This window comes from Citrus clementina, unplaced genomic scaffold, assembly GCF_000493195.1.
Source record: "Citrus clementina cultivar Clemenules unplaced genomic scaffold, Citrus_clementina_v1.0 scaffold_1, whole genome shotgun sequence".
NCBI lineage: Eukaryota > Viridiplantae > Streptophyta > Magnoliopsida > Sapindales > Rutaceae > Citrus > Citrus x clementina.
Window position 1 is genome coordinate 26,687,222 of NW_006263303.1, and position 17,994 is coordinate 26,705,215.

Sequence of the window (17,994 nt, forward strand, 5' to 3'; positions counted from 1 at the left end):
CATTTTTTAAATTTTTTTTTCCCCCCCCCCCCCCCCAAACCCGGTTTTTTTTTTTTTTTTTTTTGTTAAAAGAGGAGTGGGGGTTTTTCCCCCCCCCCCCCCCCCCCCCCTTGTCTTCCTGGGTCAAAATGTTAAATCTTCATAATCAAGATGTGTAATGCTCAAGTAGTTCTACGTATAAATAAATAAATAAATAAATAAATGCGCAAATATTTCAAAACTTTGTTTCTTTGTTCAATGTTTTAGGCCAATTAATTCGAATCACTTCTAAGTTGTCAAAATGGCTATGAATGTTGATCATTAAATATCCATATTCCAGCTCTTCTTGGTCAATTTGAAGTGGCATAAAATTAGTTATAAGATCAATATCACAACTAATTTAGTGAATTAGTTAAAAGATACGATGAAAAAGTAATATAATGATGACGCGAGTGTGCGGTATGAAATGTTGCTCAATACATGGATCTAATAATAAAGTGACTTGTCCGTTTGGGCCAAGTCCAAATAGGCAATCTTGTAAGCCAGTGAATTGACCCAAGTTTCTAATGGGTTGTGGTGTAAATACTAAATAGATCGTTATGAGACCCTGTGAGCAAAGCCTAAAGTCGATTAGTCCGACTTAGAGAAATATTATGTAGAGCCCGCAAGCTTTTTAGACCTGACGATAAATGAGTATTAATGTTGTGTTTACTTGTTGGAGTAGGAGTGAGGAGTGTAGATTCCTCCCACTCCAGCGTTTACTTACTTAAAATGAGAAGGGATTGGGAGTCCCACTCCGTGGACCCCACCCATTTTTGGAGTGGGGAGTGGGAGTGGGACTCCCATTGGGAATTAATAAATATAATATTAATTCTAGGATTGGGAGTGTGGAGTGGGAGTGGGAGTAGGTTGTTTACTTACACTGGAATGGAAGCATGGAATGGAGATCAGAATCTAATTTATGTGTTTACTTTGTCTTAGATTGGGAGTAAATAGTTTCAAATTACAATTTTATCCTTATTTAAAGAATTATAATTTTTAATTACAAAACTAATAAAAAATATATTTAATGAATAATATTTATTTTATTATATTTGTAAATTTATTATAATTATTAATATTCTTAATTATGAACAATAAATTATTAATTGTAATTTTAATATAAAATGAAATGTTATTTTATTTTATTTAATATAATTATATTAAATTTATTATTATATAAAATAATAATATAATATTATTTAGTACAAAATTAATATTTTCTTAGAATAAAGTATTTATTATTATTATTAAATAAATATAGTACTATTATTTTTAAAATAAATATAATAATATTATATTTATTAATTCTCTATTAATATAATAATATTCTTTTAAAATAATTTAAACTTAGAATTAATGTAAATTATTATTTAGTTAAATATAATATTATTATTTAAATATAATATTAATAATTTGGAGTGGGGAGTGGGAGTGGTCTACCTTTTTTTTTATTTTATGTTTTATAATTAATAAAATAAAATAAATAATATTATATTTATTTAAATAATAATATTATATTTAACTAAATAATAATTTACATTAATTCTAAGTTTAAATTATTTTAAAAGAATATTATTATATTAATAGAGAATTAATAAATATAATATTATTATATTTATTTTAAAAATAATAGTACTATATTTATTTAATAATAATAATAAATACTTTATTCTAAGAAAATATTAATTTTGTACTAAATAATATTATATTATTATTTTATATAATAATAAATTTAATATAATTATATTAAATAAAATAAAATAACATTTCATTTTATATTAAAATTACAATTAATAATTTATTGTTCATAATTAAGAATATTAATAATTATAATAAATTTACAAATATAATAAAATAAATATTATTCATTAAATATATTTTTTATTAGTTTTGTAATTAAAAATTATAATTCTTTAAATAAGGATAAAATTGTAATTTGAAACTATTTACTCCCAATCTAAGACAAAGTAAACACATAAATTAGATTCTGATCTCCATTCCATGCTTCCATTCCAGTGTAAGTAAACAACCTACTCCCACTCCCACTCCACACTCCCAATCCTAGGATTCCTACTCCCCAGTATTCCCAATCCAATCCAAAAAGTAAACGCTACCTAAATATATCATCGCAATCGTGGGGTTTACTCAGCGAATTTGGAAGGGCTGAAATAGAACCGATCTCCCAACAGAAAACCGTAATCGTGGGGTTTTACTCAACTATATACAACAGTAGATTTTATTAATGATTTTTTTAACAAAATTTAAAATAGGTCCTTAAATTAGCTAACTTCATGAGTTAACCTGTCTAAAATAGAAATATAGAATAGTTAGATTATTGATTTAATTAGCCAATGCTTTAGCTGAGCGGTACATAACAAAATTAGAACCCAATCTCAGAGACCCAAACGGACTAGTATGTAAAATATTAAAAATATTTGGACCCGTATTGTTATATTTTTAAAAATGAGGGATCCGTACGTTATTAACCTTTGCTCGTAAGTTGTTATTGAAAATTTGAAGGATTGAATAATTCGGCATCCATCCCTATTTTCTTCTTTTTCATCATCAATGGATTCTCTGTTGGCGAACTACGCCTCTTCAGACGAAGAAGAAGAGCAACAAAAACAACAACAGAGCAGCCACTCGAAACCCGTTTCTTTTTCATCGTCTTCGTCAACAAAAGCAGCTTCATCTCTTTTCTCTTCTCTTCCTCAGCCTAAATCTTCCCCTCTCTTCTCTTCAATCCCACAACCGAAACAACAACAACAAACCAACAAAAACCCTGTCTCAAAAACCCTAACTTCCAATAATTTTGACGACCATGATGAAGAAGAAAAAGAATCGAAAAAACCTACATCGAATTCGAACAAACCTTCCTCTATTTTCTCTTCGCTTCCCCAACCAAAAACCCAAACTTCTTCACAACAAACCCTAAACCCTTTAGAAAAGACAACCAAAAGGGTTGTTCAATTCAAGCCTCCTCTTCCGATTCAATCGAGCAATTTCAGTGACGACGACGATGAAGATGATGAAGAGAAAGAGCGAAAGAAGAGGAAACAAGCCGAATTTTTTAATCAAAGTTCATCGGTGAAGTCGTTTTTGTCGAGTATTCCAGCTCCCAAAAGCTCGGCTGCATTGGGTTCTGGCCATTCCAGTTCGGGTTCTGGACGAAGATCTATAATTGATACAGAAGCTCCGGCTTCGAGTTCGGTCGGTTTTGGAGCTGAGAATGAAGCAGGTACGGGTCAAGATGCGGTTAATCATGAAAATTATGATGTGGGCAGTGATCAGAATGTAGATAGTTATGCAAATTATGATCAAAGTGTAGAGAATTATGCGAATTATGAAGCAGGTATTGATCCGAGTTATGTGAATTATGGTATTGATCAGAATGTGCATAGTGGGGATGCTTCAAGTTATATGAATTATGGTGGTTACAGTAGTTATGGAGATTATAATGGTTACGGAGACTATGGGCAATATGAGGCAGCTACAACAACGGTGCAAGAGCCAGCTATGGTGGCTGAGAGTGTGGTTAGAATGGAAGGGAAGAGAGGGCGCAAGGAGATTCCAACAGAAATAGTGGAGGTGAAGCAGGATGAGTTGATGAAGAATCGGCCGAGTGAGGACAAGGCCAAGTTAACTGGCATTGCATTCGGGCCTTCTTATCTGGTAAGGCCTCTGGTATTTATGGGTTTTTTTTTTCAATCTTTTCAACATGATTATGTTTTGTGATTTTTCTTGTTCATTTGTGTCTAGTGCCGCATTTATGCATTTGGTTTGCATTGTGGTTGAACATTTTAGTTAACAACCCCCACCCAAACAAACAAAAAAACCAAAAACAAAACTTTGCACTGTGAGGATGATAGGAAGAGTTAAAATTTGTTAATGTGACAAGTTTCTTGACACTAGTTCCATGGGACAGGGACAATAATTTTACAACTGTTCTATTTCTTTAAACAAATGACAACATACAGAAAGAAAACAATTGGAGTATGATGATGTGATTTAAGGAAACCGTTGTTGATGGATGGTGAAATGGGGTTTGCCTTATTCATCCATCCAAAGGGTTGAAAAATGCCCAAATATTTTATGTTATCGTGAGCACAAAATTTGTTTGGCAATGAGTTGTGGTATTACCCTTGTGGTTATTTGTATAAGATATTTGTAAACTGAGATGTAATGTTCTCCTGCTTATTGCCTGTTGTAAGATATACAATAGCACTAAACATTTTTATCACGTTACATACATTAAGTTTCAGCCCTTCAAATTTGACACATGTTCTACTAAGCATGGAAAGTTGTAAGGCTTTGAAAATTATTACTGAATTGTGTAATAACCTGTCATTAGACTTAACATGTGGTGAGGATATTATGGTTAATATAGATAATGTATTCAATAAGACACTGAAGGTGTTCATGGTTAGATTTTTGTAGTTGAATCTTGAGTTGATGAGGAAAAGGAAGTAGGTAGGTCAATATTAATCATTTAGAGTGCTCACCATGTAATTGCATGGAAAACAGTCAGGACCTACACTTGTTCTGTGCTTGTTATTTTTGTAGCTTTCTTATATTATTGCCATCTTACTTATGTATGTATCAACGTGTCTCCTGTAGCCTGTTTCGGTGAAGGGGAAGCCTTCAAAGCTTCACAAAAGAAAGCATCAAATTGGCTCTTTATTTTTTGATATGAAGCAGAAGGAGATGGAGCTAGCAGAGCGACGTGCCAAAGGTCTCCTGACTAAGGCTCAAACACACGGCAAATATGGATGGTGATTTGAGACCATAGCCCTTTCATTGTCTTTGTAACGGAAACATGGTATGGATATTAGCCATTATAAACAAGAAACTTCATTCCTTTTTGTTTTTGTACTTTTTTTCTCCTGGAGTATATGTCATATGGGTTTTTGTAATTGTACTTGTTGAAGGTCCAACCGTAAAATTTGGATGTTATTTGGGGTGGGGGGAAAACAAACAAAAGAAAAGAAACTAAAGTTTTGATTCCATGGCTTTGGGTTTTGTTAAAAGGTCAATGAGCTTCTTGGTTTTATCATTTATGCTGCAACTAATGCTTTTAGTTGAAGATTTTTCAAGTTCCAAAGCAAATTTTACACATACTGTACACCACGCCTTCCGCTGCCAGGGTAGAGCACGATGAGATTTATGTATTCAAAGAAAGAAACCTGCAATGGCCTTCGAACACAATTTAAATACACTCCGTTGAAGATTTGAGATTTTGCCGTATATAATTTACTTATTGGCCAGCCGAAAATTACTGACTTAATAAAACTAAGCTAAAACTTCAAGATTCCCAGCCAATCGCAACCACATCCACCACAAAGAAGGTTGGTTGCGGTCTATAGCTATCCTTGGGGAAAGCGAACGTGTCCTCATTGAAGCATCTACGGTTCGATAAGAAACTGCTAGAAACATGAGCTGTAGCTATACATACACACAACAACAGTGTAGTATGATAGATATGGAATACTCTGGGAAATTCTCGCTGTCCAAGACTAACATACTTACAATTTCACAGGCCATGCAATGGAGACAAGATGATCAGCTCATAACTCCTACCAATCCTTGAGTAGTTTGCTGGCAATATCCTTGTAGCTGACTTTCTTTTTCTTTGTAGGCTCTGCACTTGGTTCTGCAGATGATGACTCTTCTTTCGGAATCGGATTTGTAGTTTTTTCATTCTTCATTCCAAGGCTTGGAATCATGTCCAGTAACATGGCTTGAACTGCATCAACTTGCTGCTTATCAGTTGTCTCACTGTCTTTGCTGTGATACCTTTCTCTCATTTCAATATCAGGAGCTCTAACAGTCTGTTTTTCTTTCCCAAAATCTTTGACAACCTCTTGTTGAAGTGCCTTGCCTCGGTCTAATGATTCTAAATCTTCCACTACATTAGTCTGTCGAGTTTCCAGATTTTCCTCATCATCCATTTCACGATCTTCATGATTCTCTTCCCTATTGATCTCTTCCTTTTTTTCTGTTTCATCAGAAGCATTACTTTCATCAGATTCATTTTGGTATATCTTTGAAGGTTTATTTCTAACATGTGGCCTTTTTCTCCGAGCTAGGTTGACAGTTGATTTTCTTTTCTTTGCGCTTCCACCAGCAGGTCTTCCTCTTTTCCTTTTGCCTTCTCTCTTTGGTGAGGCAGGGGAAACACCTCTGGTTCCTCTCTGCTTACCATCACCGTCCGGGAAAGATGACACATTCTGTTTGTCTGAAGTTTCCAATGTAGATGAGGGTTCTTCCATATCCAGGTCTTCTTCGCTGAAAAGCAAACCAACCAAAACACCAGTTAGGTAGTTAAAAACATCTAGGGCAGCAGGTACAGCGAAAATGTAGGGGCAAGGCCTTAATTTTCAACCAAATTTTTAATATGTTCATTTCTGTATTACTAATCCTCCAGAACCACAATGAACGAGCTTGACAATTCAACCTACTTGGAAGTTCTGAAATTTAAAAATCTGGGATAGTAGCTTTTTGGAAAGGTGACACAAGTAGGAACAAACTATAGCCATATATAACAGATTTTATGCATTAGCATTCACCACAATTCAAGGTACGACTCTTGCATGCCAGTGGGCTTCAAGCTGTATTCGTATTCTTCCGACTTTTGCTCCTTCGCCAAGCAATCTTCCAACCACTGGGATCTAACAACATGCAACTTCTTGTTCCATAAAAGATGTTTCTCTCTGGCAGTGAAACTGCACAAAGAAGATGGAAAAGCAAGAGTAAGAATTTATATTAATTTAGTTCATAATAATCAAAAGTACTAGAATAAAATAATTTCTTATTACAGTTACAACTGAAAAGGATGATGCTAATATAAAGACCAGCAGACAAACATTCAACATGTTTTTGTTAGAAACATTCCATAAGATGCTTAACACACAGCAGAATAACCATAAACTGTAATCACCTTTCTGTAAGAGAATTAAAGTTCACATCATATCCCAGTACTGACAAGACCACCACGTGGGTAGCATTTGCAAGATTGTTGCAGACTTTACCGCCATGAAAGGAAATTTCAAGCTTCAATCTCCTCAGGGCAAGCCCCAATATAACTTCCCAATCAGGACTCCTTGGTGGAGAAAAAAAAAAGTTGAATAAGAAACTAAAAAATTATCTAGAAATGAATTAATACGGAGACCAATTAAAGTCAGCTCTGCCAAATAAACATAGATAGAATAAACAAGGATTTATGAAGTCAGGAGATCTTACAAAGGCTCTGTTGAATGGTAGAAGTAAATGCAGCAGCCATGAAAGCAAGACCACTTGTCCTGTGGACAGTACTTCTTCTTATAATAATCAATAGTTTTGGGGTCTTCTGATCTATCAACATTGCTTAAGAGCTGAAAAAAAGAAAAAAAAAAACCTTTTTTTGGTCAAACTCGTACCATGTACCATAAGTGGCTCAAGTACGACAGTCAAAGGCACGTGAGATTTTTAAAATTTCTTATGAATGTTTTTTTACCACACTTTAGTTATTCTTCTATGTTTTTATTCCATATTGGTGAACCTTATCCACCAAATCCAAAATATTCAAATAACAATATATAATGCTGTGTCCATGTACCTGTTTGATATCTGCAAGGTCAAGATCCCAAAAGTACAGGTCAGAAAATTCATCAACTTCTTCTTGTAGCTTTTTCTTCGAAGAGTCAGATAGATGAAGGTAGTACCTTATAAAGAAAGATAGACAACCAAAAAGCAATAGAATGTCAAGTTAGATTGAGAGGGGGAAAAAAAAGTGCTTTCTGGATCAAGCAACGGATCAAATGACAGCGAAACTAACTTTGGCTGCAATTGGAGAAGCTTCTTTTGTGAACAACAATCCAAGACCCAAGAGTAATGAATAACATCTCCACGACGTTTTGCTGCCTCATATTTAAGCCCTGGCAAATTTATTTATTTTGTTTACTGGCAAAATATGAATTGAGTGCCTGTGTATTCGTTAATGTGTGTATGCAAGAATGTGAGAGAGAGAAAGACCTTTGTTATCAGCTGCAACACAGTGGGTAACTGAGTTATTCAAATTCATTGAAAATGTTCCTCCATTCTCAACAACCATTTTGTGCAAGGAGTCAAGGGAATAGGCTGGAGGTACATTAACAAAATCTGTGCATGTCAAGGAGATTAATAATTCTAACAAAATGGATAACTGAAAGAAAGATTAATTAGTTTTAGTACAACAGCAGAGGACTAAACACCCAGATCATACTAAGAACAATCGTACACAACAGTGAAGCTTTAAATATGCTGAAAAATTGAAAGAGAAATATGAATGTAACCAGATAACAGAAAAGAAAAGGACATGGGGAGAAGAAGATGAAAAAGGGAAAAGATTAAGAAACGAAAACAGATCATCTTTACCATGGCAGAAACCTCTATTAATAGGAAACAGACTAAAGAAACCACCTGTCAGTATTTGTAACTGCAGTTTTACCATCTTGGGAAAATAAATCAGTCTTTTAAAGAAAACAGGATTATCCAGATTGTTATGTACAATGGGATCATAGATGAAGTTATACTACATGTTAACAATTTAATTCAGATTAGATTCAAGCATCATTGCATCACGTTACAGTCACGCAAGCAAGCAAAGGTTCCCCCACTTCGATGAAATCTTTTTCTTTTTTTTTTGTTTGGGGGGGGGGGGGGATACAGAGGGAAGACAAGTTAGGATGTGACACAGTGACAGTTTAAGAAGCAAGTACAAATCATATAAGGCATGTAAAAGAAGAAGTGCAGATCAATAACAAGGCTATGAAAAGAAATGAAGAAAAGAGAGCCAGGGCACATTGCGTTTAAGGAATCAGTTTGATATGTCAGTCATATGAGACATGAAACAAATCAGCACAGATCGCTCAATAGAGCTGTCAAAGGATACAAAACACCATATCTGAAAATATTGAGGTTTCCCCCTTTATGTCAGAAACATCAGTCTGAAGAAAATGAGAAGGAACAATAGACACATTCTTTTTCTCTCCCTTTCTGGAGGATCTGAATTGTTTTGGCTTATCATCTTGCAAGCCTCCATATTCTTTCCCCTTCTGAGTGGTGCCATTACTTGAATGCACAAGTTCTACAAATGCTGCAAGAAAGAAAAAATTTAACAAATTTAAACAAACGGAGACCAGGCCCCTTTTAAAGGGAAATAACATCAGGAGTTCTTGAACATTTATAACCCAAAAAAGCATTTGGACATGTGCTATCCTCTTACACTGCACGTCAAGGCAATCATGCCAAGGCTTGTCATATCTCACTCTATCAATGCGTGGAAATCTCAGGCTGTATGGTGCAGAAAAAACCTAGAAAAAAAAAGGATCGAGTACGAATGAGGATGAAGATCAAGTGGATCAAGTAATAGAGAATCAATGGAACCATCAAAACAGATTATTTCTGCCCCCAATTAGTAAAAAGTAAAAATTAGCAAAGACACACCTCAGACCTTATGGTTCGAATATCACTGGTAATAGAAAGTATTATTGATCTGCAAGAAAGAGAGGTTCACAAAGAAAAAAATGACAATGATGATGTCAGAAAAGTTCATATCCATTTAGCTTAAGAGGGAATAATACAAAAGGAGTAAAGGACTAACTTCTCAGGGCTCTCAATCCAAACATCAGGTCTCTCCTTTGAATTATTTGTAACTTGATAAAAACTTGGAGGTGCCCTTTTTGGATATTCATATTTCCTGAGAGAACACAATCCAACCCCCAAAAAAAAAAAAAAGGTTGTGAATACCCTCATAATATATTTGCAAGATACCGCTTTTCCCTAAAAATATGAAACATTTCGAAGTCACAGAGCCCCATCTGTAGAGTGTAGATGTTGGTCTAAGCATCATTAGCATTTTCTTTATCAATTATAGTAAGTTAAATCTATAAAGATAAACATTCAGTTTGATGCCAGTTCATAAGGGTAAAAACAAGTGATCAAAATTAACCCTGTTTTTCACAGCTACTCTAATTGGTTCCATGACTATAAAAATGCAGCTCACAGAGCATTATCATGGACAACACCGTTGAAACCACCATTAATAACATCAAGCTACCATTAAATTACCTAAAATAAGGCTTCAACTTAGTTACAACAGCATCTAGTTCCTCATCAGAGAGACCAGTACCCACTCGGCAAAAGGAGATAAATCTGCAATGGAATAACTCAGATTAATTCACAGACACATTTTCCAAATAGATTAAATACTACCAAATATTATTCAAGGTCTGGGAAAGCTTAAATATTTTATTTGATCCTTGGTCCTTACCTATAACCTTAAACTTAGTGGTGGTACAAGAGCCATTAATCCAAACGGTGCTGTGTCCAAATTCTCCAATGGTACTTTTTATATTATAACAAGAGTGTGTTTGGTGTTTGTATTTGTTATGTTTGTGGTTGCTGTTGTGTGTGATCTACATCCCTTGCATACGAGGCATACATTAGGGCAGTACTATAGTTAGGCCCTTACCTATAAGTTTAAGCATTTGAATTCAATGATATCTTGACAATTTAAGATCTAATACTCATTTGTTCCAGGAATTACAATGGTTCACATTAATAATACAGAAAAAAAAATTCCAATGCAGAAGTGAGAAGGATAATCCAAAAGAGGAGCTAAAAAAAGGACACAAACCAGTAGGTAATGTGCACAAGTTTAAATAATACATCTATGCAAATAAAAGTTGGGAAAGTACCTTCTAGGATATGTATCTGGAGCTGGACGCTCTGCCAGGGCAACCAAGAACTGAGCAACCTGCAAAAAGGTAACGTATTGGTTAAACATTTTAGTAAGAACATTAGTACACAAAGGTTAAAACAAACTAATCAGAAATCAGGCTGGCAACTTACCTCCCCTCCACGACGACCGGAGCCATAATATCCTCCTATTACAATGCGTGCATAATTGAAACCGTCGTCAGTTTAAGGAACTAATTTCCTTAGAAAAGAGAAAAGAAACAAAAGAAATAACTACAAACCAATTATTAGTACATCCAAGTCTGAACCAGCACGGATGTACTCAGGCTTCAGCTTCAACCACTTTCCACTTCGATCACCTGGCTCCCATTTCGAACCAAGGTCTTTCAATACAATTCCTTCATCCCTATACCAGTAAAATATATTTCAACAAACAATAATAGAAACCCCAAAAATAAATAAACAAATAAATAAAATAACTGGTTAGACAAATTTTTTGATTGATAACAAACATGTAAGAATATTCAGAGTCTGAACAAATAAATATACTGTGAGCTAACCGGCAACCTATGTATTACTGACTTTTAGTCATGCTAGGGTCATTCCACAGTGGACTCCATTCAATTGTTTGGTCTTTGGAAGCTCCCTAATTGGTTTGAGAACTTGATCGAAGAAGACCAGAATTTTAGATTACATGTAGATCTGTAGAACTAGTTCTCGAAGTCATTCTACCATCTTTTGGTTTAGATATTCCATAGTTCACACAGAGATGTTGTTGGGTAATGACTAAGCTAACTACAAGCTCCAAGCTTTAAAACAATTGTACTATCATTTACGAACCAAAGGAAATGCATAAGAATGCTAACCTATTCTCAATGGTTTCTTTGAAGAACTTCTCAACCTCATCCACATTATGAGCAACAAGTGACCAGCAAGGTTCCCCTGTTTGATCAGCAGCCATAATTTGGGATCTTAACTGAGATAACATATACACATGCACACACACACATATGCCATCATTCATGGCTACAGTAGATATGTTACATGCATTGTCCTTATCATGAAGTACACTTAAAGTCATCAGCTGCGCAAACAACTCAAATACCATAATTGACTATTAATGTTAAAGAAAGACATGATGCAAGGACTTTGCGCCCACTGGATGAATGGCCTCACTCCCATGCATTAAGACTTCTTCAACTAAATGAAAAAAAGCATGAATGTTTACGTAATAAAAACTTCTTAAAGGTCTATCTCACAAGTTAAATTTTAGTAATCTAGCTTAGTAGCTTAGAAATCCAAGCAGGTTATTAAGCACCAAATAAACTTAGTGAGCCCAGAAAGCATATATTTACAGAGTCGTAAAAGCATAATTGAACTCAAGTCAGATTCATGGAAGACTGACGGTTTTACAGTTGAACTCAAGTTCATAACAGAAAGTAATGCCTGATTTGAAATGTAATAGGTGCCAGACTTCAACATAACGTAATTGTACAAGAAAACAATTTTAAATATATCAACAATACCTCTTACCTATAAAGAATAACGAGGCCTGCAATGAGAAGCATTACCTTTGTTGAATGGTAAAGGAATATCAGTCATCTCATGTTCTTTACCTTGAGGTCTCACGTGAGAATTGAGACCATGATCAGGTACTAAGGTCTCTAAACGACCTTTCGAAGGCTTCACAACTTTTTGGAGAAGCTCATGTCGTTCCTTCAAGCTCTGGTGAATGACGCTAGTATCTCCCACATACAGAACATCAAATGCAAAATCTACCAATTTTTCACATGAAAGAAAACCAAAGAAAATTCAAAACTTTTCATGTATTGTACATTTAATTTTGAGGATAATAGGAAACTCAAAGTTATGTTTGCCATCGGAAACATATCAAGAAATGCCGACATTCAGTCAGAAATGTAAAGGATACAGCACAACTGCACCACAAGAGAACATACATGAAAGTTAAAGTTTGTGCTTCCTTATTTAGCAACAAGATAAAAGAAATATGTCGCAGCATAAAACCTGTCGATCACTTGAAAGTCCATCCCTCGCTGCCTTGGCTGTAAACAGAAAAAATTAATGATAAAATGCCACCAAAAATTAAACCAAAAACCCGAACCCCACCCATCGCCCCAAAGGAAAGAAGACAAAAAGCTAAAGAATCAATATGTGAGTTAAAACCTATTTCCTGATTTGAACCAAATTCTGCAAATCGATTCAAAGAAGTGTCCCAGACCAACATTTCACCATCGAGTATGCACCTAGGCAAGAAGAAAAATTAATAGGAATAAAATACTTTGAGAAATTTCAAAATAGTCCTAGTGTTTCCTCCAATGACTCCAGCAATTACTATTCCAGGCTCCATCAGTTGTATACACAAATATTTAACTGTACAGCTGAATTACCAAAAAAGTAATTAAATCTATCTGCTCTAGACTTTGCAATTAATTGCAAATGACGGAGGGCATTCTAAAAGAAGAGGTCGCACCATGAAACTTGGGATAAATATTTACCTGTCAACCAAAACGTTTTGCTCAATAATCTTTGACATCGCATGTCCATATTCAGAGTGATCAAGAAAGCTCCTGCATGTAACTTATTCTATGAATTCCACAGATCAAAATATACAGAGTTTTCCTGTTGTTCGCATCTAATCAACTGCTAAGGCGACAGAGTCCAAGCTTCATAATTTTACATTAAAAAAAAAGCACTGTTCTCTTGAGCAATGCATCAAATTTAAGGCATGGGCCTGGTTAAAAATAAAACAGATAAGAAGGAAATCTCAAAAAAAAGTTCCCGTAGGCATCTAAATCATGTAGTAAGGATTTATGTTCAGAGTAACAAATTAAAATAAAAAGTGAATATGTCACTAATTAAATACAGCAATTTAGAATTGAAAACTTCAGATACAAAAGAAGATAAGTATAACGAGTAATTACTAGCAAATCGGCACCCACCTTGAGAAGTAGTGTATTTCTGAACCATTTTTATGAATTTGAATGCGATCACCATCAAATTTGCACTCAATGACCACTTCTTTCCCATGAAGCTATACAAAATAACAAAAATGACATGCATAATTGAATAACAAAAATGAAAATATAAACAAAACTTGAAAAGAGTCTTTGCTATTCAGACCTTTCTCCAGGCAGCATGTGCATCACCTATTCTCATAGCTAGTTGTGGGCGCACAGCTTTCCCAACTTCGATGTCCTATAACAGTTTTATCATGAGTTATTTCTTGGAAGATATGAGTTGTGCATTCACAGAAATAGGAACATTATATCAAGTAAAACTGATTTCTTAACAGAAAATTGGGCACACTCTTCATAAAAACAATAAGCAACCACAGGTTGCTCAGCATGTCGCGCATAATATTTCAAGATACCAAAAGCACATATCTCTTTGACTTGTGACCAAATCATAATTTTATTTCTAAAAAGTGGACTGCATTATTAAATTATACTCCGCTTGGCATGCCTAAACCATCTCTACATATTTCCACCTAGTTTCACCCTACTATTTCCATCCCACCAAACTAATTGTTGACCTCACATCTATTAAGCAGTACCCTGGAAACATGGTATATTCTCATTTGTACCATCACTAAAAGTTTCAAAAGTGATTTAGAGATTGTTTCAGTGCCTGAAACGAACCTGCCGTTTATGTCTCTGGTTTCGATCCTTTAACTTCTCACAAACCAGTTTTAAGTCACATGTCACATTAAACAGGTCCTCAGCATCCGGATGAAACTCATGGAATATGCTCTTTTCACTAATTCCCAACTTTAGATCTACAAATAAATTTACAAACAACATTGAAGCTCACATAACATAATCAAGATGAAAAATAAAAAATTAGAAAAAGGTATGAATAATGGTAGAAATAGATAGCACCTTTCAGAATTATCATGATAATCCACTTCATTTCCTGTGCATTTGTCTTCTTAATTAGAGTAGACAGAACTGAAGTCTTCTCAGCCCTTTTGCCATAGTTATCAAAGTTGAACATGAGAAAAAAAATTAAAAAATAAAATAAAATGATTGGACATGAAATAGGAGAAAGGGAATAAAAATCTCCACTAAAACTTCAGCAGCTTGCATTGACACTTTGCCTAAAACTTTCAGTCAAAGCAAGCTGGATATAAAAAATGAATGGAAAATGCTATTTTGAACAGCAGCACGACAGAAACGACAGCAGCTTGCAACAGTGCTGTCATTTCGTATGCTACAATATTGCTGCAGCATGAACAGTACTCATATTTTTGTCTTCCTGGTGTCTTGCTGCTGTTCAAATAGCAGTGCTCAAAACGAGTTAGCTATTGGATAGTGTAGGCTAAGAATGTACCAAGCAAGGTCAGTTTTCACCAAATATACCAAACCTATTGAAGCATATCCCACAGTTCTAGAAAAATAATCTACAGATATGAGAAAAATTTATGTTAGTTATTCACATGTCATTCTAGGTTTAGTAATATGGGGAATTTTTATTTTTATTTTTATTTTTTTTGACCAGCGATGAATTGTAATCCTAAAGTTCCTAGGCATTTTTTGAGCCCAAGAATCAATATAAGTGGCTTTGATTTCATAGAGCCTAGAATGCCTATGCTCTCTCTCCCTCCCTCTCACATGCTTAGGTTATATTCCCTCCCTCTCCTACATTCTTCTGATGCACTTATCTTTCAGGGGCATGGGTCGCAGCAAACACATTTAATTAAAAATTACATAGGTGATGACCAAAGTTAATCAATTTATCACACAAAATTCTACCTGTAGTTGACCATTGAGAAAGATTTGATGGTTACATCCCAACAAAGTATTAAGTGCCATTACTTGTCACCATAATGAAACGATGCTAGATTAGATAAGAATATCACAATGAACTTTATGTTACAAGGGTTACCCTACCTATTCCAGTATATACCGGAATATATCATTTGCATGATATCAAATGATTTAAGTCTCTTACTAGAATGTACATCCCAGTCAAGCAGAAGTAGAATACCTGTTTTCACTTGAAGCCAAGCGATCAAGCAAGTCATTTAATTCCTTAATTGTAAGTCCACCAGAAATCATTCCTTGCCTACGTTGCAGAACCTATGGCAGAAAAGCTACATACTCAAGCCCAGAACATAATTTAAGATTTACCTTAATATCTGAAGTGTTTTGAATCAACTCACAATTTTCATATTAAAAGATACAGAGCAATAGACAATGAATTTGTAAGATGCCAAACAGAGAAACTTGATCAAATTCATTGAGACATGACCACTACCTGAAGAAAAAAGAAAACTGTAGCTAATCTACAGATCGCTAGGCAAGAAACACTCCCATTTATCACTCTTTTTTGGGGCATTTTTACTCACACATTACACACTTTAAGCTAATGTGACAGCTAACATGGCAAAAACAAAAATACAAAAATCCAGTTCTCAAATCTTCTACAGATAAAGATCACAACTGATAGTTGAATCAAACATAACTACTTTCTACCATGATGATATTATCAAAGAATATCTATGACCATGATTGCCCTATGCAAATAATGCTTTCACAGAAAGCGCTTTCATTTCAAGTAAAAGCGCCTTATAAAACAAGTTTCTAGAGATATTTTTTTTTTTTTTTGTGTTTGCTCGCGTGTCGAAAGACGAAACAGACCTCAGCAGCGACCATTGGGAAATTTCCGGCATTAGGAGCGGTGCCTCCCTTGCGCCAATTAATAAGCCGAACGGCGTCAGCGGAGTCTTTAGACATGCCCAGGGCATCGATGAGGCAGTTGGCGAGCACCGACTCTTTGAGGCCATAGCTGCCTCTTTCCCGGTCCAACGACGGCAGAATCAGCCGCAATGCACTAAAGTAGTCCACCGAGTCACAGTAAGTATCGAGAAATTTGCGGAACTTGGACCGTTTCTTGGCCGCTGGTTTGGTTTTTTGTATCCAGTTGAAAAGACTCACTAAAACGATCACCTCGGTCTCTTCTGTCTTCGTCATTTCTTCGCCAGTTCGCTGTTCGTTTGCTGCCACTCGGACTCGGTGGTTTTCTGTTCTGTTGATGGCTTGTTTGATACGCTTTAGATTAGGAGAGTTAAATAAATAAATAAATGTTAATGTTTTTTTAAATAAATTCTTAATTCTTAAAAAAATATATAAGGGGTTAATTACAGTTGGTTTTCCTCTTGTTTTAACATATTTCAGAAAAGTGAATGTATATTTCAAAAATACTAGATCAGATGATTATTTGTTAAGTTTTCTATTAAAATTAATAGATATAGCCACTGAAAATATAAATTGATGATTTTACCCACATTAGTTAATTTACTCAAAATTAATAGATTTGGTCAATTATTTTTTATTTTTTAATATTACTTAAAATAAAAATGAAAAAAAACCTATATAGTGGCTGGATTTTGAACAATCCTTAATCCACTATTATGAAGAATTCATGAAATTAGATGGAGCATTTGGATGTTTCAACTGCATACAACAAAATACTTAAATAAAATATCATTTAATAATGAAAAACAAATTAATCAAACCAAACAAAGTTAATCCAATAGTTTAATTCATATCCAAAATTCACTAACCCTAAAATGATTAAGTTACGATAGAGACTTCTTAAGTGATGGTGGGGGAACCAGCAGGGACGATGTTTGGGTTGACACGAAAGTATTTTATGACCTTAATTCGACTACATATTCTTGTGCACAAATGACTGTAGTGATTTAGAACAATGGTGCAGCTGCACCATGGATTGCAGCCGCAAGTTGCTGAAACAGCTACAACGGCGCCATGAAAGCTTGAGAAGATGACGCGCTGAGAAGTTTAAGACCGGAGAAGATGACTCACAAAGAAGTTTAGAGGGTGCCAAATTGCCAATAACTTACTACTTCTCAAATCTAAAAGCAAGTAGAGAAGATTCAGTAACCTCACGCCATTAGATAAGAAAACGAAATAAAGAAAGAAGATAATGAAGAAAAAATTAAAAAGAAAAAAAAAGTGAACAATAATATTTCTTTTTCTTTTTTTAATGTGGATAAAATAAATAAAAAACTTATATTTTTAATTTGAACCTTGTGCCATTAAAGTTAACAATCAAACTTAACGAATTATTATCTAATCGAATATTTTTAAAATGTGTCATTTTTTAAAATATATTAAAATATGTGTCACCCGACTGTAATTAACCCAAATTAAAAAATAAGCCGCTGAAGTTTGACATTATTACAAACATTAGGTACTTGCACGATAATAACCA

The 17,994-nt window shown here is 34.5% G+C and overlaps 2 protein-coding genes across 3 annotated transcripts; one reads left to right on the forward strand and one right to left on the reverse strand.

Annotated features, from left to right (window-relative positions):
* Positions 1-2,533: 2,533 nt before the first annotated feature.
* On the forward strand, positions 2,534-4,934 carry LOC18055005 (proline-rich protein PRCC). Its single transcript, XM_006453175.2, has 2 exons — positions 2,534-3,693; positions 4,639-4,934. Exons 1-2 carry the CDS (start codon positions 2,590-2,592, stop codon positions 4,795-4,797), a joined length of 1,263 nt encoding a protein of 420 aa, XP_006453238.1. The 5' UTR covers positions 2,534-2,589; the 3' UTR covers positions 4,798-4,934.
* Positions 4,935-5,001: 67 nt separating this feature from the next.
* On the reverse strand, positions 5,002-16,821 carry LOC18056109 (DNA ligase 4). Of its 2 annotated transcripts, none has more exons than XM_006453177.2 (27): positions 16,398-16,821; positions 15,745-15,836; positions 14,637-14,722; positions 14,397-14,533; positions 13,879-13,953; positions 13,698-13,789; positions 13,254-13,325; positions 12,922-13,001; positions 12,763-12,800; positions 12,668-12,674; positions 12,354-12,512; positions 11,604-11,679; positions 11,019-11,143; positions 10,891-10,925; positions 10,737-10,795; positions 10,108-10,191; positions 9,641-9,736; positions 9,484-9,532; positions 9,263-9,350; positions 8,930-9,133; positions 8,032-8,157; positions 7,835-7,934; positions 7,616-7,721; positions 7,261-7,391; positions 6,959-7,120; positions 6,588-6,743; positions 5,002-6,306 (listed from the first exon to the last, which is right to left on the reverse strand). In XM_006453177.2, exons 1-27 carry the CDS (start codon positions 16,728-16,730, stop codon positions 5,595-5,597), a joined length of 3,480 nt encoding a protein of 1,159 aa, XP_006453240.1. In that variant the 5' UTR covers positions 16,731-16,821; the 3' UTR covers positions 5,002-5,594. The 2 variants fall into 2 exon arrangements, with proteins under 2 accessions (XP_006453240.1, XP_006453239.2); XM_006453176.2 differs by having other exon boundaries at positions 12,309-12,512.
* Positions 16,822-17,994: the final 1,173 nt, after the last annotated feature.